The 25,086-nt window shown below is 37.7% G+C and overlaps 1 protein-coding gene across 5 annotated transcripts in view; it reads left to right on the top strand.

Moving 5' to 3' along the window:
• The window catches only part of RNF138 (ring finger protein 138), a 39,247-nt gene extending 14,370 nt beyond the window's left edge, over positions 1–24,877 (top strand). For 3 of the 5 annotated variants that reach the window (XM_045378230.2, XM_005586957.4, XM_065533942.1), the window contains exons 2-7: positions 4,469–4,634; positions 6,452–6,567; positions 16,789–16,845; positions 17,986–18,097; positions 20,232–20,339; positions 22,536–24,877. In XM_045378230.2, the coding sequence (XP_045234165.1) occupies positions 4,469–4,634; positions 6,452–6,567; positions 16,789–16,845; positions 17,986–18,097; positions 20,232–20,339; positions 22,536–22,604 (628 nt within the window). In that variant the 3' untranslated portion in view covers positions 22,605–24,877. The remainder of the gene's footprint in view (positions 1–4,468; positions 4,635–6,451; positions 6,568–16,788; positions 16,846–17,985; positions 18,098–20,231; positions 20,340–22,535) is intronic. The other 2 variants (XM_045378231.2, XM_065533943.1) reach the window with 2 other exon arrangements.
• The last annotated feature ends 209 nt before the right edge of the window (positions 24,878–25,086 follow it).

Genomic DNA, 25,086 nt, shown 5'->3' with positions numbered 1-25,086 from the left:
TTTTGTATTTTAGTAGAGACGGGGTTTCACCGTGTTGGCCAGGCTGGTCTCAAACTCCTGAGCTCAAGCAATCCGCCCTCCTCAGCCTCCCAAAGTGCTGGGATTACAGGTGTGATCCACTGCACCTGGCCCACTTTCTTTTTTTTCTAGTAATTCATTCTTTTTTAAATTTTAGGGTTTTTTTTAAGGCCAGTTAGAAGATAATCTTAATTTAGTTTTTTGTTTGTTTTTTGTTTTGTTTTGTTTTTGAGACAGTCTCACCCTGTCACCCAGGCTGGAGTGCAATGGTATGATCTCAGCTTACTGCAACCTCTGCCTCCCAGATTCAAATGATTCTCCTGTCTCAGCCTCCCAAGCAGCTGGCTTACAGGCGTGCACCACCACGCCTGGCTAATTTTTTGTATCATTAGTCAAGACGGGGTTTCACCATGTTGGCCAGGCTAGTCTCAAACTCCTGACCTTGTGATCCACCCGCCTCGGCCTCCCGAAGTGCTGGGATTACAGGCGTGAGCCACTGCTCCCGGTCTTATTTAGTTATTTTTATAACAGTTTTAATATAACTCCCCTTGTGTAAGGGGTACTCCTTTTCTTTTTTTTGAGACAGAGTCCCGCTCTGTTGCCCAGAGTGGAGGGCAGTGGCGTGATCTCGGTTCACTGCAGCCTCCGCCTCCCAGGTACAAGTGAATCTCCTGCCTCAGCCTCCTGAGTAGCTGGGATTACAGGCACCCTCCACCACACCTGGCTGATTTTTGTATTTTTAGTGTAGATAGAGTTTTGCCATGTTGGCCAAGCTGGTCTTGAACTCCTGACTTCAGGTGATCCACCCGCCTCGGCTCCCCAAAGTGCTGGGATTACAGGCATTTGCCACCATGCCTGGCCAAATATTTTTTATTTAAGTATAAAATGCATACAGAAACGTGTCCCTATCACAAATGTCCATCTCAGTGAATTTTCCCAAATTGAGTACACCCATATCAAGCAACCATTCAGCACCTATGTCAAGCAACAGAACATTAGCATCCCAGAAACTCCCTTAATGTTCCCTTCACCAAGGGAACATATCCCACCTCCTTCAGGATACCATTATTCTGACCTTTAAATAGTTGAACTGCTTTTTGTAGATTCTAAAAATAGAATCATGCAGTTTGTATTCTTTTATATCTGGCTTAACTCAACATTTTATCATTATGTTCATGTTGTTGCTTATAGCTGTAACATTTTCATTCTCAATACATCATATTGTAGTTTTCATTTTGTGAATATACCATAATTAGTTATGCATTCTTCTGTTGGCAGACCTATGTATAGTTTTCAGTTTGGGGCTATTATAAATAGTGTGGCTAAGAACTTTCTAGCAAATTTTTTCTGATTATATATGTAATTTTTGTTTTCAAATGCAGGGTCTCACTTTTGCTCAGGCAGGAGTGTAATGGAGTGATCATAGCTCACTGCAGCCTTGACCCCCTGGGCTCAAGCAATCCTCCTTAGTCTCTCAAGTAGGTAGGACTACAGGCATGCACCACCATGCCCAGCTAATTTTATTTTTATTTTTAAATTTTTTATAGGAGCAGAATCTCATTATGTTGTCCAGTCTGGCCTCAAACTCCTGGCCTCCAGTAATCCTCCCGCCTTGGCCTCCCAAAGTGCTGGGATTATAGGCATAAGCCACTGCCCATGGTTTTATGTATATAGGTTTGATCGGTATATATTTCAGAGTGGAATTTATGGGCTCTAATGGATATTGCCACCCAGTTTTCCAAATGGTTGTATAAATTTATACTCCCATAGCATCCAATGTGAGTTTGGTTCATATCCTCCCTAACACTTGGTATTTCCTACCTTTTTCATTTTTGTCTTTTTCCTTTCTTTTTTTTTTGAAACAAGGTCTCACTCTGTCGCTCAGGCTGAAGTGCAGTGGCACAATCTTGGCTCACTGCAACCTCCGCCTCCCAGGCTCAAGTGATCCTCTTACCTCAGCCTCCCGAGTAGCTGGGACTACAGGCATGCGCCACCATGCCAGGCTAGTAGAGATGGGGTTTCGCCATGTTGCTCAGGCTGGTCTTGTGAGATTAAGCCATTTGCTGCGCTAGCCTCTCAAAGTGCAGGATTACAGGTGTGAGCCACTGTGCCTGGCCATTGTTTTATTATTACTATTTTTTTAGAGATAGGGTCATGCTGTGTTACCCAGGTGGGCCTTGAACTCATTGGCTCAAGAAACCCTCCCACCTCAGCCTCCCAAGTGGCTAAGACTACAGGTACATGCTGCTGTGCCCAGATTTGGTTACTTTTACTATATTTAAAACTAGTTTTGCTGGGCACCATGGCTCACGCCTGTAATCCCAACACTTTGGGAGGCCGAGACGGCTGGATCACTTGAACTCAGGAGTTCAAGACTAACCTGGGCAACTGGCGAAATCCCATCCTACAAAAAGTACAAAAATTAGCCATCGCAGTGGTGTGTGCCTGTAGTCCCACCTACTGGGGAGGCTGAGGCAGGAAAATTACTTGAGCCCTGCAGGCGGAGGTTGTAGTGAACCGAGATTGCATCAGTGCACTCCAGCCTGGGCGACAGAGCAAAGCTCTGTCTCAAAAAAGTAAAGATAAATAAATAAAATTAGTTTTTAGTTTGACAAGTGAAAACTGGCATCTTGTTTACTTTGCGTTATTTTGGTTTCTGGCTATGGTAAATATATTTAATTGTTATTGTGTTTTGAGGGACAGTATTGCTCTGTCACCCAGGCTGGAATGCAGTGGCACTTTCATAGCTCACTACAGCTTCAACCTCCTGTGCTCAAGTGATCCTTCGCCTCAGCCTCCTGAGTAGCTGGGACTGGACGTGCATGCTATCATAGCCAGCTAATTTTTTTTATTTTTAATTTTTATAGAGATAGTGTCTTGCTATGTTGCCCAGGCTAGTCTTCAACTCCTTGCCTCAAGCCATCCTCCAGCCTTGACCTCCCAAAGCACTGGGATTATAGGCATGAGCCACTGCACCCTGCCTAATGTTTTGGTTTGTAGTATTAATTGGTAATGACTTCTAGTGCTGTTTTAATGATGTTAGCTACCATTTGTTGAGCACTTTCCTGACTATCACAAATACTGTGTTAAGCATTTTATATGTGTTATCTATTTTAATCCTCTGAACAGCCCAGTCAATTGTAGATACTTTTAATATTTCATGACTGAGGAAACGGATTTTATAGGGGAAAACTGACTTGTTTAAAAGTGCTACATTGGCCAGGCGCGGTGGCTCAAGCCTGTAATCCCAGCACTTTGGGAGGCCAAGACGGGCGGATCACGAGGTAAGGAGACTGAGACCATCCTGGCTAACCCGGTGAAACCTCGTCTCTACTAAAAAATACAAAAAAACTAGCCTGGCAAGGTGGCGGGCACCTGTAGTCCCAGCTACTCGGGAGGCTGAGGTAGGAGAATGGCGTAAACCCGGGAGGCGGAGCTTGCAGTGAGCTGAGATCCGGCCACTGCACTCCAGCCTGGGCGACAGAGCGAGACTCCGTCTCAAAAAAAAAAAAAAAAAAGGTGCTACATGGTTAGGAAACTCAGGTTATGTGATCTGTTACTGCACCATTTCCCCTCAACTTTTGTTATGAGGATATTCATATATATTTATAGAAGATTGGATTAAATGTATATATATTCTAGATCCCAGATATATATGTCTGTAATTTAACTGGTTCTCTTGAAAGCAAAATGATCAAATAAGGTATTTGGTAGGGCTAGAGAAGATAAAAAGATTTTAGTTTGATTCTAATTAGAAAGTTGGTTATAAATGTTTAAAGCCGGAAGTATTCTTAAATATTTCTCAAATTACATTCCATTGCACAGTTTGGGAAATTTTCCTATTTCCTGACCAGATAACTTTGAGTAACACCTATTAACACGCAGATAACTTTGGGTAACACCTAACTTTGGGTAAAACCTATTAACTTTATTCTAGAACTTCCCAAATCATTTGTGTGCTCTTTTGTAGTAGACCTGTTTATGTCTTGTGGAACAACATGTCACAAATACATCAGTTTGAGACAAAAGCTTATGTCATTCATCCTTTTATTTTGTAAGGGGGGGAAATGGAGATCCAGTGTGGGTTAATTTGTTGGCCTAAGATTACACAGCTACTAAATGGCAGAGCCAGGATCCAGTTCTTCCTTTGTACCATGTTTCCTCTAGTAATATTATTAATATGTAGCATTAATATTTATTCATCATATACTGTGTTAGGAAGTTGTAAAGAAGACTTGAGTGTAATTTTTAAAACCTTACCATCTAGTCCAGTTATCAGTCTTACTCTCTGATAACTACATATACAGTTCTTAAACTTCTGAGATTTATGTGCATATGAGTAGCTTAACTTATTTAATTTGAATACATATTTATAATCACTTGTTTGTATTTATAGAGATGAAAAGAGTAATTTTTTTCTGTAATTAATGTGTCATAATGTTTGGTTTAGCTTCTGTAGAAAATGTTTCCTGACTGCAATGAGGGAAAGCGGAGCACATTGTCCCCTGTGTCGTGGAAATGTGACTAGAAGAGAGAGAGCATGTCCTGAACGGGCCTTAGACCTTGAAAATATAATGCGGAAGTTTTCTGGTAGCTGCAGATGCTGTGCAAAACAGGTAGAGTAAATGTGACATATCTCTTCTTTGGAAGCCAAGTTTCTACTCTGAAATTCTTGTTTGAATTTTCTTGGTTGCTGCTTTTTTTGTTTGTTTTTTTTTAAAAGATGAAAGATATTTAGACTGGGAATTGGATAGAAAAGGCCAAAAAAAGCTGTGGTCATAGATCTTACTAGATTATAAACTTACTGAGAAATGACACTGAAAAAAAAAATCACTGAATTTCATGATATTTAGCATGGCATTTTTCTAAAAGTAGTTTCTCATTGATTACTTACTTAAAGTAACTAAATTAGCAAACTGGCATTTAGCTCATTTAAACCTCATTCTGGTACAAATTCAACCCTTAAGTTTTTCTCATGGTAGCATCATTATTGCAGCTTTGCACATAGACATGTTACTAGTTTGGGCACATGGATTTATGTAGTTAAGGAACTCTCTAGCTGCTCACTTTACTTATATATTTATGTATTTAAGAAATCACAAGCTGCGGGCATGGTGGCTTACGCCTATAATCCCAGCACTTTGGGAGGCCAAGGTGGGTAGATGACCTGAGGTCAGGAGTTCGAGACCACCCTGACCAACATGGTGAAACCCTATCTCTACTAAAAATACAAATATCAGCTGGTGTGGTGGTGCATGCCTATAATCCCAGCTACTTGGGAGGCTGAGGCAGAATTGTTTGAACCCAGGAGGTGGAGGTTGTGGTGAGCTGAGATTGTGCCATTGCACTCCACACTGGGCAACAAGAACAAAACTGTTAGAAAAAAAAAAGAAATCACAACATATTTGGTTAATTTTAAGGAACATGTAGGAAAATCAGGTGTTAACAAATAACCAGCATTAATTCTCTAATCTGGATTTTATTGTTCTAGCATTTGGAGAAGGAATAAAATAGTGAGGGGTGGTTAGGCTTTGAGTATATCCATGTGTCTATAGATTTATCACCGACATTTTTTCTAATAGCTAATGAATTCAGAGCAAAACTGGTTGCTATTTCATGCATTCACACAAGTCAGATCTGCTTTTCCATCTTTTTGAAGGAAGTGTTTGACAGGGCAATGAATTGAAGCTAGAAAACACACTTGAGGGATTCTGGCTATTCCTCTCAGTGAGAAACTGAAAAATGTTCCAAGTATTCCTGGGAACTTAATTTTTTTTTCTTTTTTTGGAGACAAGGTCTCACTTTGTCACCCAGGCTGGAGTACAGTGGCACAGTCTTGGCTCACTGCAGCTTTGACTTCCCAGGCTTTAAGCAATCCTCCTGCCTCAGCCCCTCAGGTAGCTGAGATTACACGTGGCTAATTTTTGTATTTTTTTTATAAACGGGGTTTTACAATGTTGCTCAGGCTGGTCTCGAACCCCTGAACTCAAGCAGTCCACCGCCCCAGCCTCCCAAAGGGCTGGGATTACAAGTGTGAGCCACCGCACCCAGCTAGGAACTTAATTTTTTAAAACTGCTTTCTAACTCTGCCAGGCTGCAGAAGTTAAATAATAAGACATGCCCAATAGCATCTGGCATCCTCTTAGTGCTTTTACTTTTTTTGTCTACTACTAGTAGTATCTTTTCAAGTGTGAAGTTATTTGCTATTTTTTGCAGTGAATTTATGGACAGATGGACTCTTCTCCATCTCTTCATTTAATGAACAGAAATGTATTATCTATTTTTAACTCCTACTTAAGGATGAAATCATTTACTTAAAAAAAATACAACTCGTGTTTAAAAGGAGTATTTAGTTTTTTTCCCTCTTTTTGACACTATCTCAAATCTTATGAGTTCTATTTTAAATTAAAAGTCACATTTTAATAATTTACAGATTAAATTCTATCGCATGAGACATCATTACAAATCTTGTAAGAAGTATCAGGATGAATATGGTGTTTCTTCTATCATTCCAAACTTTCAGATCTCTCAAGATTCAGTAGGGAACAGGTAAGCAATACTTATTCCTAAATACAGAATTTTCATAATTGAAATGGAAATTGTTTTGGGAACTATATGATAAGGTATTTGGGGTGATATGTGTGTGTATGTACACATGTGTTTTTAAAGTGAATTGCCAAGTATCAGAACTACAGCATTTGCCTTCAAAATCTGTTTGGCACATGTAAGATCTCATCTGGGAGATGAACTTCATGAACTTAAGCTTATGTTATTTAAAATCATTCTAAGAATTTTCATTTTTGAGTAAAAAATCAGTTGGAGATTTTTCTCTTACTGATTTTGCAACTGAAGTGATTTGAAAAACTATAGAAAAGCTTTTCAGTAATGTATTTGCAAACTACAGCCTATTTTTTCTTTGCTATCTAAGGGATAGACTTAGAGTTTGAAATTTTTATTCTAAAATGTCATGTAAAAGTGAAACCAGGTGCAATGCAGTTCTATTTGAGTCTCATTTCTTTTAAACAACTAGATTTGGATTGATTTGTATCTTATTTCAGATTTATGTACATTAAACATTTTTATGAAATGTATTTTACACAGAAAAATGGCCAAAATGCACTTGTGGTTTAAAAAAATAATGATAAACATCCAGTTACCTATTAACCCAGGTCAAGAAATAGGACATTTTTCAGAACTTTAGAATGTCTATGTGAACTCCTGCCCCATTTGAACCGTATACTCCTAGATGCAACCACTATCCTCTTATTTGGATTATTCATTCCTTTGATTTTCTTTATGTATCATCACCCATGCATGTATCCCTATAACAATGCATTGTTAATTTTGAAAACTTCAGTAGTAAGCACACACATAACTGTGTAAGGAAAGACAATATTGCCACTATTATAGAAAGGTTCCCAGGAGGCAGTATGTTAAGCAGTCTGTAAGATTTTATTTTAGTGGCTTTTCATTTTACATATTGCTAATTTTTAGTAACTTAAGCGCCCGTGAGCACTTCATGTTGATCATACTACATTGGGCATCTTCCCTACTCAGTTGAAATTTCTGGTAAAGATCTTTAGTGATTGTCTGGTAAAGATCTGTAGTAATTTTCTGATTGCCTAGTCTGAAAAATCTTTTCAGGTTCTCATTTTACTTGATTTGTTAGTGTCAAGGAAATTTGGTTGAAATTTGTTGCTCTTGTAGTTTTGTTTAGTCCTTCTGGGTTTCTTCATTTCTATGTTTTTCTTATTGTTGTACTTCTACTTTATTGTAATTTCCTATCTGCTTTTTTACCCAGTAGACTGTTCTTGTGTGAGGGGATGGTGTTTGTCTTGTTGAGCATATCCCCAGCTTTCAGTAAAGTTCTTAGTGTACATGACTATAATCACTGCTTTTAATGACCAAATTTTCTTGTCAGGAGACAGGCCTTCTTCCCCCTTACTTCTTAGATCCACTTGGTCATAGACACTTGATTCCTAATAGCAATATTCCTCATCTATACTTTTATCTTGTCACTTCCCTAGCTCAGGCCCTCATCATCTCTCACTCGAACTATAATAGCCTTTTAGTTGGTAGTTATCCTCTAATCTGTGTTGCATTCTGTTGCCAAAGTAATATTAATGAAGTATAAAAGACAAAATTCCAGCTGGGCGCGGTGGCTCACACCTGTAATCCCAGCACTTTGGGAGGCCACGGTGGGCAGATCACTTGAGGTCAGGTGTTCAAGACCAGCCTGGACAATATAGTGAAACCTTGTCTCTACTAAAAATACAAAAATTAGCCAGGCGTGGTGGCACGTGCCTATGTTCCCAGCTACTTGGGAGGCTGAGGCAGGAGAATCACTTGAACCTAGGAAACCTAGCCTGGGTGACAGAGTCAGACTCCGTCTAAAACACACACACACACACACACACACACACACACACACACACACGACAAAATTCCTTATTCCAAAGCCTTTCTGATCTGGCCCTTTCCTCTCTTTTTATAGCCTCTTTCTTGGTTATCCATCATTGCATCACATGCCTTAGCCATGTTGAATTATTTGTTCCGTATCTTTGCCATTCTTGAAAAACAATATGACTGTGGTTAAAAATGTAGGCTTGCACCCAGAGTGCTGGGTTCAAATTTCAGATGTCACTTACTAATTGTATTACACTGGCAAGAAACTGCCACAGTTGTCTCATCTGTTTAAGGAAAGGTATGAGAGGCGATGATGATATTAGGACCTCATTGGGTTGAAGTTAATAAATGAGTTAATACAGGTAAAGAAACTTGAATGGTACTTTGCTTGAAAAATGTTATTTCTTCCTCATCATCATCATTATCACTCCCTCACCTCCACACTTTTACCAGTAATATCCCAACCTGCATTTTGCCAGCTGGTCGACTTTTTTCTTCTCCTTGAAGACTTAGACCAAGTATTAGCTACTCAGTAAAATTCTTCCTGAACTCTAGAATTTCTTCTTCTTGGTAGAACTGTTGTATTTATTTATTTATTTCAGCCTGTCTCCTCACCTAGAATGAGCTTTTTAGTCTTATTTATTTCTTTTTTTTTTTTTTTTTTTTTTTTTTTTGAGACGGAGTCTCACCCTGTTGCCCAGGCTGGAGTGCAGTGGCGCGATCTCGGCTCACTGCAAGCTCCGCCTCCCGGGTTCCTGCCATTCTCCTGCGTCAGCCTCCTGAGTAGCTGGGACTACAGGCGCCCGCCACCGCGCCCGGCTAATTTTTTGTATTTTTAGTAGAGACGGGGTTTCACTGTGGTCTCGATCTCCTGACCTTGTGATCCGCCCGCCTCGGCCTCCCAAAGTGCTGGGATTACAGGCTTGAGCCACCACGCCCGGCCTAGTCTTATTTATTTCTATATCCTATGCAGAGTTCTGATTGCAATGGAATAACTGAGTTTGCATATGGATTTTTAGTCAGTAAGAAAATTGGCAAAGGAAGGAAAAGTGTTTTTTTTTTAATTTTTAAATTTATTTTGTTTGTTCTGTTTTGTTTTTAGACAGGGTCTTGCTCTGTCATCCAGGCTGGAATGCAATGGCGTGAACATGGCTCACTGTAGCCTCAACCTCCTGAGCTCAAGCAATCCTTCTGCCTCAGTCTCCCATGTAGCTAGGGCCACAGGCGCATGCCACCACGTCCATCTAATTTTTGATTTTTTGGGGGGCGGGGAGTTTTTGGTGTTAAACAAATTGAGCTGGGGTTCTCAATTTGTTGCTCACGCTGGTCTCGAACTCCTGACCTCAGGCGATCCACCTGCCTTGGCTTCTCAAAGTGCTGGGATTACAGGTGTGAGCCACCATGCCCAGCCAGAAATGTTTATTTTTTTTATTTTTAATTTATTTATTTGTAGATAGAGTTTTGCTCTTGTTGCCCAGGCTGGAGTGCAATGACGCAATCTCAGCTCACTGCAACATCCACCTCCCAGGTTCAAGTGATTCTCCTGCCTAAGCCTCCCAAGTAGCTGGGATTACAGGTGCCCACGACCACTCCCAACTAATTAATTTTTGCATTTTTTGTAGAGATGAGGTTTCACCATGTTGGCCAGGCTGGTCTCAAACTCCTGACCTCAGGTGATTGATCTACCTGCCTTGGCCTCCCAAAGTGTTGGGATTACAGGCATGAACCACCGTGCCCAGCCAGAAATTTTTTGTTTGTTTGTTTGTTTTAATGGTAGGAAAAATAAGATGTGATCCATGGTATACTCATGGTCTGAGCAGGAAACGGTGGGCTCTAATTATGCAGTTTGAGGAGAATTTAGTAAAGGGACTATTTTCAAAGAATAGTATATTAGGTACACTATATAAGTAGGGTATAGGAAGCCACAAGGAATAATGGTGTGCTCTGGGTCTGCTGAAAGCAGGAGAGAGGAGGGAATAGATACCAGAACCTGAAGAAGACAGCTGAATAGAGCATGGCTATGGAAATTCTTAAAGTGGCATTATCTGAGTAGAAAAAAAAATTGCAAAATAAATTCATGGATCATTTCACAAATTCATACTGTTTATTATACCTTCTGAAGTGCTGGACACACTCCACATGTTATTGAATATACAGGAATCAGTAAAACAGACATTATTTTTTCCATATATCTAACTGTAAGCTATAACTTCCAGTTGAGCCATCTAAAATAATCTATGCCATTTTCATTCATATCATTCAGAGTAGTACTGTTTACTATAAATTAGTAAATATTGGAGGATGTTTTAGTAAAATTCTTGCATTGGTGTGGGGTAGTTTCCCATAATAATTAGATAGCAGTGCTAATTTTACTAAGGCCATTCCTATTTTATAACAAAATTCTGCTTCTAACATAAGGTTATATATTTTTGTTTTCTTTAACCACAGGAGGTGGGGAGGAGGAGGGAAGATGAATGTAATCATTAAGATACAGAAGACATTTCAATTTTATCTTCCTTGGAAATCATTTGGTCTGTTTTCAGACTGTTCCTACTAATCTTGACTCTTTGTAAACATTAATAACTGGGTATCAGTAGGCTCATACAGTTTATTTCAAATACAGCTCTTCACAAAAACTAAAAAAGGAAAATTGCCAGCAGTCTTTTATTTTTCCTAATAAATTTCTCTCCAGATTGTTTAATATTTTAAGTGGCTAAATAACTATGAAGAAATCTGGCATAGTATTAAAATGTTCTTTTTCTTGTTTATAGGTATTCTTCATATATTCTGGATAATAATCTTTTGTTATGGCTGGGTGCAGTGGCTTACGCCTGTAATCCCAGCTTTGGGAGGCTGAGGTGGGCAGATCACCTGAGGTCAGGAGTTCAAGACCAGCCTGGCCAACATGGTGAAACCTTGTCTCTACTAAAAATTAGCCAAGTGTGGTGACACACAACTGTAGTCCCAACTACTTAGGAAGCTGAGGCAGGAGAATTGCTTAAACCCGGGAGGCAGAGGTTGCAGTGATCCGAGATCTGGCCACTGCATTCCAGCCTGGGAGATAGGGCAAGACTCTTTCTCAAAAAATAATGATAATGCTGGCGTGGTGGTTCCCGCCTGTGATCCCAGCACTTTGGGAGGCCGAGGTGGGCAGATCACTAGGTCAGAAGTTTGAGACCAGCCTGGCCAACATGGTGAAACCTTGTCTCTACTAAAAATACAAAAATTAGCTGGGCGTGGTGATGTGCACCTGTAATCCCAGCTACTCAGGAGGCTGAGGCAGGAGAATTGCTTGAACCTGGGAGGCCGAGGTTGCAGTGAGCTGGGATCGTGTCAGTACACTCCAGCCTGGGCAACAGAGCGAGACTCTGTCTCAAAAAAAGAAAAAAAAAATCCTTTGTTACATGCATTGCAGATATCTTTGTTTAGTCTTTGGCTGGTTTTGTATGGTGTCTTTTGACATAGAAAAGTATTTACATGTATTATACTCCCAAAGTGCTGGGATTACAGCACTTGTATTTACATGTATATGTATATTCTTTAATTTTCTTTTTATATCATGCTTGAGAAATTTTTTCTACATCAAGGTTATAAAAGATATTTTCTTCTTAAACTTTAAAAGCTGAGCTTTTCACATTTATTTGAGATGTATAATGTGAGGTAGGAAAAATTTTCCCTATGTGATAAACCATTTGTTTTGGTACCATTCATTGAGGAGCCGGTTCTTTGTCTACTGATTTATAATGCCACTTCTGTTCTACACATCTCTGCATTCTGGTGTTTTTTCCGGGGGTAGAGGGGTGGCAGTAGGAGGTGATCCATTTTTCATTCCTCTAGAAATATGACCTCTCTTATTTTATTATTTATTTTATTGAAGCAGGGTCTGTGTTGCCCAGACCGATCTCAAACTCTGGGGATCAAACAGTCCTCCTGCCTTAGCCTCCCAAAGTGTTGAGATCACAGGCATGAGCCACTGTGGTGCCTGGCCTCTTTCTCATTTTATTTTATTTATTATTTTTATTTTTTTTGAGACACAGTCTCACTCTCTCTCTCAGACTGGAGTGCAGTGGTGCTATCTCAGCTCACTACAACCTCCGCCGCTGGGTTCAAGTGATTCTTCTGCCTCAGACTCCCGAGTAACGGGGACTACAGGCATGCACTACCACGCCTGGCTAATTTTTGTATTTTTGGTACAGAGTTTCGCCATGTTGGCCAAGCTGGTCTTGGCCTCCTGGCCTCAGGTGATCCACCTGCCTTAGCCTCCCAAAGTGCTGGGATTACAGGAGTGAGCCACTGCGCCTAGCCTCTTTCTCATTTTAAAAAAATGCATTAACAGTTCATTTAGAACATGAGTAAATGTTTTATATCTTTTTCTAGTAAAACCTTATAGTTTTTGTTGCTATAAAAATGAGCCCTTTTTTCCCTGTTTATCTAATTAGTTATTACTAGAGAGTAGAAATATCAATTGATTTTTATGTTAATCTTGTTTTCAGCAACTTTGATGATTTATTAGTTGTAATAGTTCTAATCTGGTAGTTCTTAAAATCTATCTGTTGATTCTTTTACATTTATTATATAGAAAATCATATTTTCCTACAGTTTTGTCTGCTCCTTTTAAACCTACTGTTCTAGATAATACTTGATTTATTGCATTGAGTAGGTTTTCTATTCAGTGTTAAATAGCATGCACCTTTTTCTTGTTCCTGATTTTAGTGGGAATACAACTATAATTTTACAAATAAGTATAATATTTACTATAGTTTTTTAGCATAGATCTTTTAGTTTTACAGTTTATCTGCTCCATGTCAGTATTACCCTGAATTTAAGATTTCCCCATTAAATAGTTTTACTCAAATCAGAGTAATATATGAAATTAAAAACATATATACATCTGGCTAGAGTTCCAGATATTCTGATATCTGGAGTCTAGGCATTTATATTTTTAAAAAGCATTTTGCTTACTCTTTAACATTGGATAGAGATCCTATTAAATGCAGTAAACCAAGTGAGATATAGAACATTAAATTTAAAAGCAACAGACATAACTATGGGAAAATAAATTTTTGTTTTTGTTTTATTATGGAGATTGAATTTTATTGGTGTTTCTGTATCTGATAAAATCACATAATTTTTAAAAAATAATAATTTACTGTCAGTAATTGATTTTCTATTGTTGAACCTATTCTGAGCTAAATGAGCAGGCATGATACAAGGATGAGCAGGCATGATGAATACAACAGGCCAGGCATGAAACAAGGATGACTAAGAACTAGAATGATGATAATGATAGTAATAATGGAAAAATTGAAGTTACAATGGTAGATAGAAAGGAGAACATGTTTAAAAAGGGTATTAACTTTGATATTAAATGCTTTAAATCAGAAGTTTTGTGATTGCATTACCCTATCAGTAAAATAATTGAGTATGTACCCCCAGTGTTTGTTTATTTAAAGCTATGCATAGTACTGGCTGGGTGCGGTGGCTCACGCCTGTAATCCCTGCACTTTGGGAGATCGAGGTGGGTGGATCACTTGAGGTCAGGACCAGCTGGGACAACATGTAAAACCCTGGCTCTACTAAAAATACAAAAATTAGCCAGGCATGGTGGCATGTGCCGGTAGACCCAGCTACTCGGGAGGCCAAGGCATGAGAATCACTTGATTTTGGAGGAGTTTGCAATGAGCCGAGATTGCGCTACTGCACTCCAGCCTGGGAGACAGAGCAAGACTGTCTCAAAAAAAAAAAAAAAAAGTAGATCCAAATGGAAAATGTATGCCATAGGATAAAATAAAAATTTTCAATCCTGGCTGTGTGTGGTAGCTCACGCTTATAATCTCAGCACTTTGGGAGGCCAAGGCAGGCAGATCTCCTGAGGTCGGGAGTTCGAGACCAGCCTGACCAATGTGGAGAAACTCTGTCTCTACTAAAAATACAAAACGAGCTGGGTGTGGTCGTGCATGCCGGTAATGCCAACTTCTCAGGAGGCTGAGGCAGGAGAATCACTTGAACCCGGGAGACGGAGGTTGCAGTGAGCCACGATTGTGCCACTGCATTCCAGCCCGGGCAAGAAGAGTGAAACTCCATCTCAAAAAAAAAAAAAAAAAGCCCCAAAATTTTAAGCCTATTTTCTAAATATAAAAAGGACTGTTGCTGAAATTTGCATCTTCCCCAATGATGTTATAGTTCTATAAACCAATTAGAAGTTGTTATAGTATTTTTAAAGGGCACATTTAAAACCTATTGATTATGTTAATTTGGAAGATTTTTAAGCTGGTTAGAAAAAATCTACCAATTTTAAATGTATAGATATGAGTTGTTTAATTGGTGACACATGCTGTTTTTGGTAACAAAATCATATAACACTCCCTTAATAAATGCACTCTCCATAATTTGACTTTATTTTGAAGAGCAAGTTTTTAGTTCCAGAAAGGTGCAAATAGTAGTTTAATAGTCTATTTGGGTTATGTACTTTCTTTTCAGACAGAGTTTTGCTCTTGTTGCCCAGGCTGGAGTGCAGTGGCACGATCTCAGCTCACTACAACCTCTGCCTTCTGGTTTCAAGCAATTCTGCCTCAGCCTCCCAAGTAGCTGGGATTACACGCCCGGCTAATTTTTGTTTTTAGTAGAGACGGGGTTTCACCATGTTGGCTAGGCTAGTCTCGAACTCCTGACTTTGTGATCCGCCCGCCTCGGCCTCCCAAAGTGCTGGGATTACAGGTGTGAGCCACTGTGCCCAGCCTGGGTTATGTTTTTTTTTTTTTTTTTTTTGAGATGGAGTCTTGCTCTGTTGCCCAGGCTGGAGTGCAGTGGCGGGATCTCGACTCACTGCGAGCTCCGCCTCCTGGGTTCATGCCATTCTCCTACCTCAGCCTCCCCAGCAGCTGGGACTACAGGCACCCGCCGCCACGCCTGGCTAATTTTTTTGTATTTTTAGTAGAGACAGGGTTTCACCGTGTTAGCCAGGATGGTCTCGATCTCCTGACCTTGTGATCCGCCACCTTGGCCTCCCAAAGTGCTGGGATTACAGGCGTGAGCTGCCGCGCCCAGCCAGGTTATGTATTTTAACAGTGAAGTTTGCTTGCTTGCTTGGGCTATGTGTGGAGACATAACATGGTTATCTTCACAGAAGTGAACTGTCATTGGAATGGTGCTTTTTCACTGTGTATACATTGTTGTGTATACATTTATTATGAAAGTAAACAGAAAAGAAAGATCAGCTGCTAGGTAGATGATATAGTACTCCTTGTCTTTTTATAAAGGAAAAATGAATAACCAGTTTAAGTTCAACTTTTTAAACTTTGGCATTGAGATATAGAACCAACCTGTGTTGTACAATTTTTTCTTAGCCACTACCTATCTTATTACTGTGTTAAGATTTCTACTGTTGAAAGACATTTGCTTTTATAAAATTGACCACGTTGGGCTGGGCGTGGTGGCTCACGCCTGTAATCCCAGCAGTTTGGGAGGCTGGGGTGGGTGGATCGCCTGAGCTCAGGAGTTCAAGACCAGCCTGGCCAACATGGCAAAACCCCATCTCTACTGAAAATACAAAAATTAGCCAGTCGTGGTGGCTCACGCCTGTAATCCCAGCTACTTGGGAGGCTGAGGCAGAAGAATTGCTCGAACCCAGGAGGCGGAGGTTGCAGTGAGCCAGGATTGCACCACTGCACTCCAGCCTCGGCGACAGATTGAGACTCCATCTCAAAAAATAAATAAATAAATAAAAATTGACCACATTGATCAAATTCCGTAGCACACAAGTGACAGTCCCTGTATGGAATACTTACTCTTCCCTCAGGATTCCTCTGATATTCCATATGACACATGACTCTTTGGCATATGGTAAAAGTAGAGATGTCAAGTTGTTCTATATATTAAATGTTAGTGAAGCCTGGTTTCTTTCCTTTTTGGAAATAAAATACAAACATAATGAACATTTACATATTTTCTTAAATTACTCCACTTTGGAGGGCATAACCTTATACCACGTCCTAGTTTCAAGTAAAAAAGTTCACAAATTCTTGAGTCTACCCTAGCATTTAAAAGCTTACTAGTCTAGGTAAAGGTAGAGGAATGGGATTTAAGGTAATTCTGCAAAATTCTCCATACTTCTGTAACTGTGCATAAGTTAATTTTAAAGAACATGAATAAGAATCTAGTAAGCAGTTTATTTAAAAGTAATTAATATTGTAATTATTTCATAGTTCAGAACCATTTGAGACTCAATAGGAAAAAGGAGTATTGAAGTTCAGAATTTTAAAACAAATTCAGACTAGTCTTCTTCATTAATGGTTCAAGATAATGAACCTTTAATGTGTTTTCATAACTTTGAGGTACTAACTTTTTCCCCCTGTGCTTCTTAAGCAATAGGAGTGAAACATCCACATCTGATAACACAGAAACTTACCAAGAGAATACAAGGTAAGCTTTTGAAAAATCCTGCCACTTTAGCAAATAATATATTTATTACTTTATCAAATAGCTTTTTACATTAAACTTTTTTTTTTTTTGAGACAGAGTCTCGCTTTGTTTGCCCAGGCTGGAGCAGTGGTGTGATCTTGGCTCACTGCAACCTGCGCCTCCCAGGTTCAAGTGATTCTCCTGCCTCAGCCTCCTGAGTATCTGGTATTACAGGCGCCTACCACCACGCCTGGCTAATTTTTGTATTTTTAGTAGAGACAGGGTTTTACCATGTTGGCCAGGCTGGTCTCGAACTCCTGACCTCAGATAATCCACCTACCTCGGGCTCCCAAAGTGCTGGGATTACAGGCATGAGCCACCGTGCCTGGCTGTAAATTAAACTTTAAAAATTCAGTTAAATCATTAGGCATAGTGTTTGAAGTTAGCAGTTTAGAAATAGAAAATGCAGTTACTGCTTTTAAGAATCACATTAGGTTAGAAGAGTTTAGCTATTCTCTTTCACTGTGGTCAGGTTTCTTCCACACATTATTCAGGTAAAGTTGTCCATGTTGAACTGTCCCTTCCTGAAATTCAGAAGTATTAAAACTCAGTGATGCTTGGCCCTTAGAATGTTTTCGAGTATTTCATTCTCATGATCAGTGCTTTTTTTGCTTTTCCTTTGAATTTTGGATGTTGAATTCCTAGGGCCTGATATTTATTAGAGATACAATATTGATGGAAGTCTTTTACAAGTTTTAAGTTCCTAGATATAAGGTTTGCAAAATGTGGAATACTACAGAATATTAAAAATTTTCAAGGGACATACAATGACAGCTATTGGCATCACACAAACGACTACAATTAAGTTTGGACCTAACTACGCAATAAATGGAGTCAGCTAGGTTTTTGGTTTTGTTTTTGTTTTGACCTAGAGACACCATGAAAAAATTTACTGAGGACACTAAAAGTACTGTAAACTGAGATTGGGAACCTCTGTAATGCATCATTTCCTGAAAACATGTTCAAAATGAGAGAATCTTTGAATAGTCTAAAAATTATAACTTTTTAAAAAATGTGTAGTGATTCCTCAAAAAATAGGAGAGCATTATTTTTATGTTATGATTTTGAAGTAAGTATGTTTCGTTTAAAATTGTTTTATAGTTCTTCTGGTCATCCTACTTTTAAGTGTCCCCTGTGTCAAGAATCAAATTTTACCAGACAGCGTTTACTGGATCACTGTAACAGTAATCACCTATTTCAGATAGTTCCTGTGGTAAGTACATATGTTTAAGACAGTCTTCTGCTTAGAATAAAACGTGCTGTTCTATTTATTTCACTTTATGTATACGAGGGAAAGTAGTTGATTTATATTTGGTTGGGGCTTTATCAGTAAGGTAGATTTTTGTCAACAAAGGATTGATGACTGTGAAGCAAAATGAGATATTTAAAATTGCAGTAACTCTCATTATAAAAAGGGAGATGCATAGTGTGAGGTAATATAGCAGTCTGGAGAAGAGTGAAGTAATGAAAGATGAACTGGGAACTCATTCCTGCGCAGTAGCACAACCTGTCCATTGAGGCCTCAGTTAGTACTTGCTCTGTAGATGGCAGACAAGTAGATCTAGTCAGGTAGATTGCTATAGGTGAAAATACCTATAAGTAAGAATAAAGTCAGCAGGTCTTTTTATTGTTTTCTTGCAGAATATAGTATGTGAATGCATAAAGCAAGGAAAGAAAAGACTTAGACTTTCTATTTGATGCCTACATATTTTTTATGACATTTTGAGAGTATGTAAGAAAATGGTGAGAGCTTTTTGATAGTGAGGGAGATAGAGCAGAATTCAGGATTCCAGCATACAATGATCCTAGAAGTGTTTCACAGGTAGGTTATTTCAGCTGTGAATGGAACAGGAGAAACTGAGCTGGGAGAGATATTTCCCTTTCAGCTGAACATTTGGATATATAAATACTGTCTTCAGAAAGAAGAGGAAGGAAAATGTTATCAATAAGAATTGTAGATATTACTAAGTTGTTTTATTGAGTATGCTAGGAAGAGTTGTGAAAGAATATGCTTCAGGACCGGGCACGGTGGCTCATGCCTGTAATTTAGCACTTTGGGAGGCCAAGAGGGGAGGATTGCTTGAGCCCAAGAGTTCAAGACTAGCCTGGGCAACATAGTGAGACCCTGTCTATTTAAAAATAAAGAAAATAAAAAGAATATCCTTCAATAACCATTGAGGGATGATCTTAAGCTCTCACATACCACCTAAGAAGGTGTACTACCTACTTTGCTTATTAGAATGGGTTCAGTTATGCTTAGACAAATACAGTGCCAAAGAAATTCCAGGAAATCTCGCTCATATTTAAGATTTTACTTAGTTTTATATTGGATTACCAAATTTTTATTCATTTCTGCATAATATTCGATGTATCATAAACTTTGACTAGAGTTTAATTACTGAAGGTTTTTTGTGTGTTATTACAATTATGTTATCCATTCACTTTTTTTTTTTTTTTTTTTTTTGAGACGGAGTCTCGCTGTGTCTCCCAGGCTGGAGTGCAGTGGCATGATCTCGGCTCACTGCAAGCTCCGCCTCCCAGGTTCACGCCATTCTCCCGCCTCAGCCTCCCAAGTAGCTGAGACTACAGGCGCCCGCCACCACGCCCGGCTAGTTTTTTGTATTTTTAGTAGAGACAGGGGTTTCACCATGTTAACCAGGATAGTCTCGATCTCCTGACCTCGCCTCCCAAAGTGCTGGGATTACAGGCTTGAGCCACCGCGCCCGGCCTCCATTCACTTTTTAAGATGTACTTCATTTAAATGTAAGGATATGGCTGGGTGTGGTGGCATACGCCTTTAATCCCAGCACTATGGGAGGCCAAGGCAGGAGGATTGCTTGAGCCCAGGAGTTTGAGACCCAGCCTGGACAACAGCGAGACCGTGTCTCTAGTTTAAAAAAAGAAAAGAAAAACTAAGGATACAATTTAAAGTAAATTTTCCAGTTTACTTCATTTTTATTTTACTTACAAATGAAATAAAACTAATACTAATTACATGATTATTGTATAGATCAAATGAGATAATATATTGGGTATGTTGCAGGCAACCAGTTAGTGATAACTATTACAGTTGGTATTATTAAAAGCTAGATGTGCTGTTTCTGTTGAAACATTTGTGTAATAAGAGATTTAAGGAATAGAATGATATTCTTACTGTGTTAGATTAATGTCATTTATCTAAGGTAATTAATTGGGAAATGATCTAGTCATGGAACTTGGCCTTTAAAAATGCTTCTCACGTAGATATTTTTGGTTACATATCCCTGTGCTATTTTAATAGTCTCAATAATTGTATAATATTTCATTGTTTTTATTAATTTTTGTTTAAAACAATCCGTTTCTTATAGACATGTCCTATTTGTGTGTCTCTTCCTTGGGGAGATCCTAGCCAGATTACCAGAAATTTTGTTAGTCATCTAAATCAGAGACATCAGTTTGATTATGGAGAATTTGTGGTAAGTGAATTCTTCAAGATTAAAAAAGTACTGTTTAAATATTCAAGTTAAAATAACTTTTTAAAAAAATCTAGACTTAAATTTTGTAGCAAGCTGTTGTATCTTACTGGATGGATTTAGAGCAAGTTCTTAGGTTTTTAATAATATTGGTGAACTTTAGCTTGTAGAAATGGTAAAAATGGAGTTTATTCTCTACCTCCTGTACTAAAGAGAATTAATAGAGGAACAGCAAGCACCCAGATTAGCAAAATGAGGATTTACATGAAAACTCTGTGTAGATTTAAGGGAAAATTGTACCTACAAGAGAAGTAAAATTGGTACAACATATGGAGGATATATTTCTCATGTCATATAAGTTGCTTGTATTATGCTAGAAATCTTAGATTTCGCACATCTAACAAGCATGTAAGACACATCCTTTTTAAAATGAGGGAGCTTAGTTATCAGGCAAAGCTAGGTTACAAAGAGACTAAGAGTGTAAGAGAAGTTATATAATGTAAAAATGAATTCATAGAGCAAAATGGATTAATTTCTACATCTAAATATGTGTGATGTACTTTTAAAATTAGGTGAATACCTGTTTTATTAATTGTTAAATTGCATTTTATTCAACTTCAGTTTAATCAAAACTTTATTTAAAATTAGCCCTGACAAAGAATGGCTATTTGTTTTCCAGTTTAGGTAAGCACAGTGACATGAACAAAATCTACATTTTTGTCTGCCTTCCAGTGTTGATTCTAGATTATTATTAAATTCTCATTGTAAGAAAGATTGTAATGTATTTGGAAATACAAAAATTTGTGAACCACTTTTGATCTAATTGTCAAGTTGTTTTACCTTGCCATAGAAAAGTAGGTAATCTAGGCAGGGCGCGGTGGCTCACACCTGTAATCCCAGCACTTTGGGAGGCAGAGGTGGGCGGATCACAAGGTCAGGAGATCAAGACCATCCTTACTAATACGGTGAAACCCGGTCTCTACTAAAAATACAAAAAATTAGCCGGGTGTAGTGGCGGGTGCCTGTAGTCCCAGCTACTCAGGAGGCTGAGGCAGGAGAATGGGATGAACCCAGGAGGTGGAGCTTGCAGCGAGCAGAGATCATGCCACTGCACTCCAGCCTGGATGACAAAGCGAGATTCTGTATTAAAAAAAAAAAAAAGACAAGAAAAGTCAATAATCTAATTATTTCACATTGTCAAATAGAGGCCTTAATTTTAAAGCAAAACTCATAGGGCATAAAATTGATAGCAAATATAGCAAATGTAATTTTTAAAATTAAGGAGTAGTTTTATAACTGATTGAATAAGCTGTAGACTTCATGTGATGGTTAAGAATTTATTACTCAGCTGGGCATGATGGCTCATGCCCGTAATCCCATTACTTTGGGAGGCTGAGGCAGGTGGATCACCAGAGGTCGGGAGTTCAAGACCAGCCTGACCAACATGGCGAAACCCTGTCTCTACTAAAGATACAAAAATTAGGTGGGTGTGATGGTGTGTACCTGTAATCCCAGCTACTTGGGAGGCTGAGGCATAAGAATTGCTTGAGCCCAGGAGGTGGAGGTTGTGGTGAGCCAAGATTGCACCACTGCACTCCAGCCTGAGTGACAGAGCCAAACTCCCGAAAAAAAAAAATTCTTACTCAACTTATAATTCAATAAATGCTTGTTTTCTTAAGATCAGTTTACTGTCAGATATTTGGCATTATTTTCTAGAGATGAAATTTTCAAAACATTCATAAATCAAAAAATATTTATGATTGTGTGTTATGATTAACTTCAGTTGTGTTTTTCATTTTTTATTTTTATTTTTTAAAGAGACAGTCTCCCTGTGTTGCCCAGGCTGGCCTGAAACTTATAGGCTCAAACTTACCTTCTGCCTCAGCCTCCTGAATAGCTGCAACTACAGGCGCATGCTTACCCAGCTTTACAATTAACCACGTTTTTTATTAATGACTTATAAGGCATTATAAAACTCAGATTTTGTTCTGTGCTGATCTCTCTGTTTTACAACTGAACTTAAGTTTTTATTAAAGTTTAGGTATTCAAATCTTGTATCTTAAAAGATACCGTTATATATGTTGTACATAACTGTCCTGAGTGTGTGTAATGTGTATCAAGATGTCTAATGTATTGGGCAAAGTATTGAGTAGTTGAGTATGTTTTTCCTGTTGACATGAATGTTGTTACTGTTTTTAGAATCTTCAGCTAGATGAAGAAACCCAATATCAAACTGCTGTTGAAGAATCTTTTCAAGTAAACATCTGAAGGCTGTAGACATCTCTGCATCTTTGTACCTGCAAGTGCCATCTTTAAGGGGGAAACTACATGAAGTCACCGTTTCAGTAACTTGATGTGTATATTAATAAAAGTAATTCAGTCATTTTAGTTTTTTATTGAAAATAAAGGTGGGGCTTCTAAAAACTTCATCCTCTTGATAAGTTAAAAAATGAAAGTTATGACATGAGCTTTAAAAGCATAAAAAAGATGTTTCACTAATGTAATGGTAAAAGAGAATCCCTGTTGTACTTTATCTTTTTGTAATATTAAATATTCTTGAATTTTTCATTATTATGTTGCTTTTGGAATTTGGTGCATTCCTCCCATTTACTTTATTATTGTACACATTTAACACACAGTATCAAATTTTGAACGATGTGATTGATATAACCTAACAAATCTGAGCCAGTTATTAGAGTTGCAGAATAGAAACTTGAAGTGCTAAATGGAATAATCCAAAGGAAATTTTTAAAATGCAGATTCTAGCTGAAAAATTCAACTATAAGAAAATTGTATTTATATAACATTTGCTATTTTTGAAGACTAGTGAGATTTCTGTAATAATTTTAGTTCTTTAAAAAGTGAAAGCTTGTTGTAAAGATACTTTCTTTTTGTTATTAGAAGGAAATACAAAGAGAAAAATTTATTTCTTTCATGGGCATTTGGTAATTTCAGTATTTGACTGATTTGTAAGCCTGGAATATACTAAGCTGAATGACAGCTCTTTGGCCTCAGAATTTTCAGTAGCCAGTATTTCTGATTAACTAAGTTGAAACTCTTATTAGAAACTTTCAGTTGGTGATATTGTATTCTAGAAGATGTAAATGAGAGGTTTGACTTCATCTCAGTTTAGAAATTTATTCAAAGCTAAAGATGTATATGTATATATACATATACTTTTGTGTGTATATATACACACATGTATGTATGTATGCAGTTTGTCAGGTTATATATAGAATTTCTATTAAGGATTTTTTAAATGGACAAGCAATAGGGGGTTGAAGTGTTTATCTGATTTGTTAAAATTTTGTATATCACCAAATTAAAAAGTGATAGTCACAGTGCTAAGTGATCTAGTTGGCTGCTATTACACCTTAAAAATTGAGTTTACACACACACACAATTACCTGTGTATATGGTGCTCATTTGTTATTCTCAAATATAATGTGTGACCGTGATACAATGAGAAAGATTCTACCAACCACTGTTTCACTACTTTTTAGTCAAAATTGGGTTTGTTCTTAGTATTCATTAGTGAAAATCATAAAGTATTTTGTAGAAGGCCCAAATCACAGAATAAAGGACTAAGAATGGATTCGCTGACATTCCATACTAATATACATTGTTTATGCTTTCTTTAAAATAACTAAACATAAAAGAGAATCTCAGAAGTAGTTTGCTGCTAATATATACATATATTGTATAAAAAGGTATATTTTGGTTTTGTTAAAACCCTTGTTGACTTTTCTACACTGAACGTTTTTTTAACTTGATTTAATAAAAATGTTAATTTTGGAAGTGGAGTTTTGTAAAAACCTTTTTCAGTCAAACAGTAAAGACTTTATTTATGGATTGTAATAACCACAAAAAAAGCCATACATCTTAATGAACATATGCCTTTGTTCTGTCATTTTAAAGAGTGATGTTTACTATGTATGTGCTTGAGCATTTTCTCTGCAGTTACATGGGTGTAATTTAAAAAACAGCTCTTTTTTAAGAGACTTTTGACCATAGTTTTTTCCAGTTTAAAGCAGTAACTTTCATAGTTTCTTTCAAAGTTTAATACATCCAATATGTCAAGTTAAACCATTCTGGGATTTGGGAACTTCTTTAAAGGAAAATTGTAGTAGAGGTCATCTTGATGGAATTGTGTTTTAAAGTTTTGTGAATGAGTTAAATATCATTGATAGTCTTGTGTGTCTCACATACCAGCTTTTTCATAAGGAAAATACTATTTGCTTTTATCTGAGAATTTCTCAGTATGAAAATGATTGTTTAAAATTTCCCTTCTTTTTGTCAGTGAATAGGGATAGACTTTACAGATTTAATTTATGGAAATTAAATTTATGGGGAAAAGTTTTTATTTTTAATATTATAGCTGAGTCAGGATTAAAAGAGGGAAACTGTATTGATACTCCCAATACCTAAATTTCACAGTACCACTTAGGAAAGCTATTTCAACAAATTACAGTTTTGTTGTTAAACAGAGCCTTATTTGAGATGTATTGCTTTATTTTTCAATTAAAAGTGGTTTTCTCCTACTTGTGTGTCTAATTAAAATTTTGTCTGGAGGCAAACATTTAACTCTCATAATTCACCCTGAAAGACATATAGGAGATAACCCATTATTTTGCATTTAAAAACGTGGATAAGAAAAAGCTACCACATGCTGGTGCTCTATGTCAGATTTAACTTTATAAACCTATTTTATCCATTTCAAATTGTTAATCACCTTATAAAGCAATTTTAT

The sequence above is a fragment of the Macaca fascicularis genome, chromosome 18 (genome assembly GCF_037993035.2).
Source record: "Macaca fascicularis isolate 582-1 chromosome 18, T2T-MFA8v1.1".
Lineage (NCBI taxonomy): Eukaryota > Metazoa > Chordata > Mammalia > Primates > Cercopithecidae > Macaca > Macaca fascicularis.
This window is presented reverse-complemented; position numbering and strand designations above follow the sequence as displayed.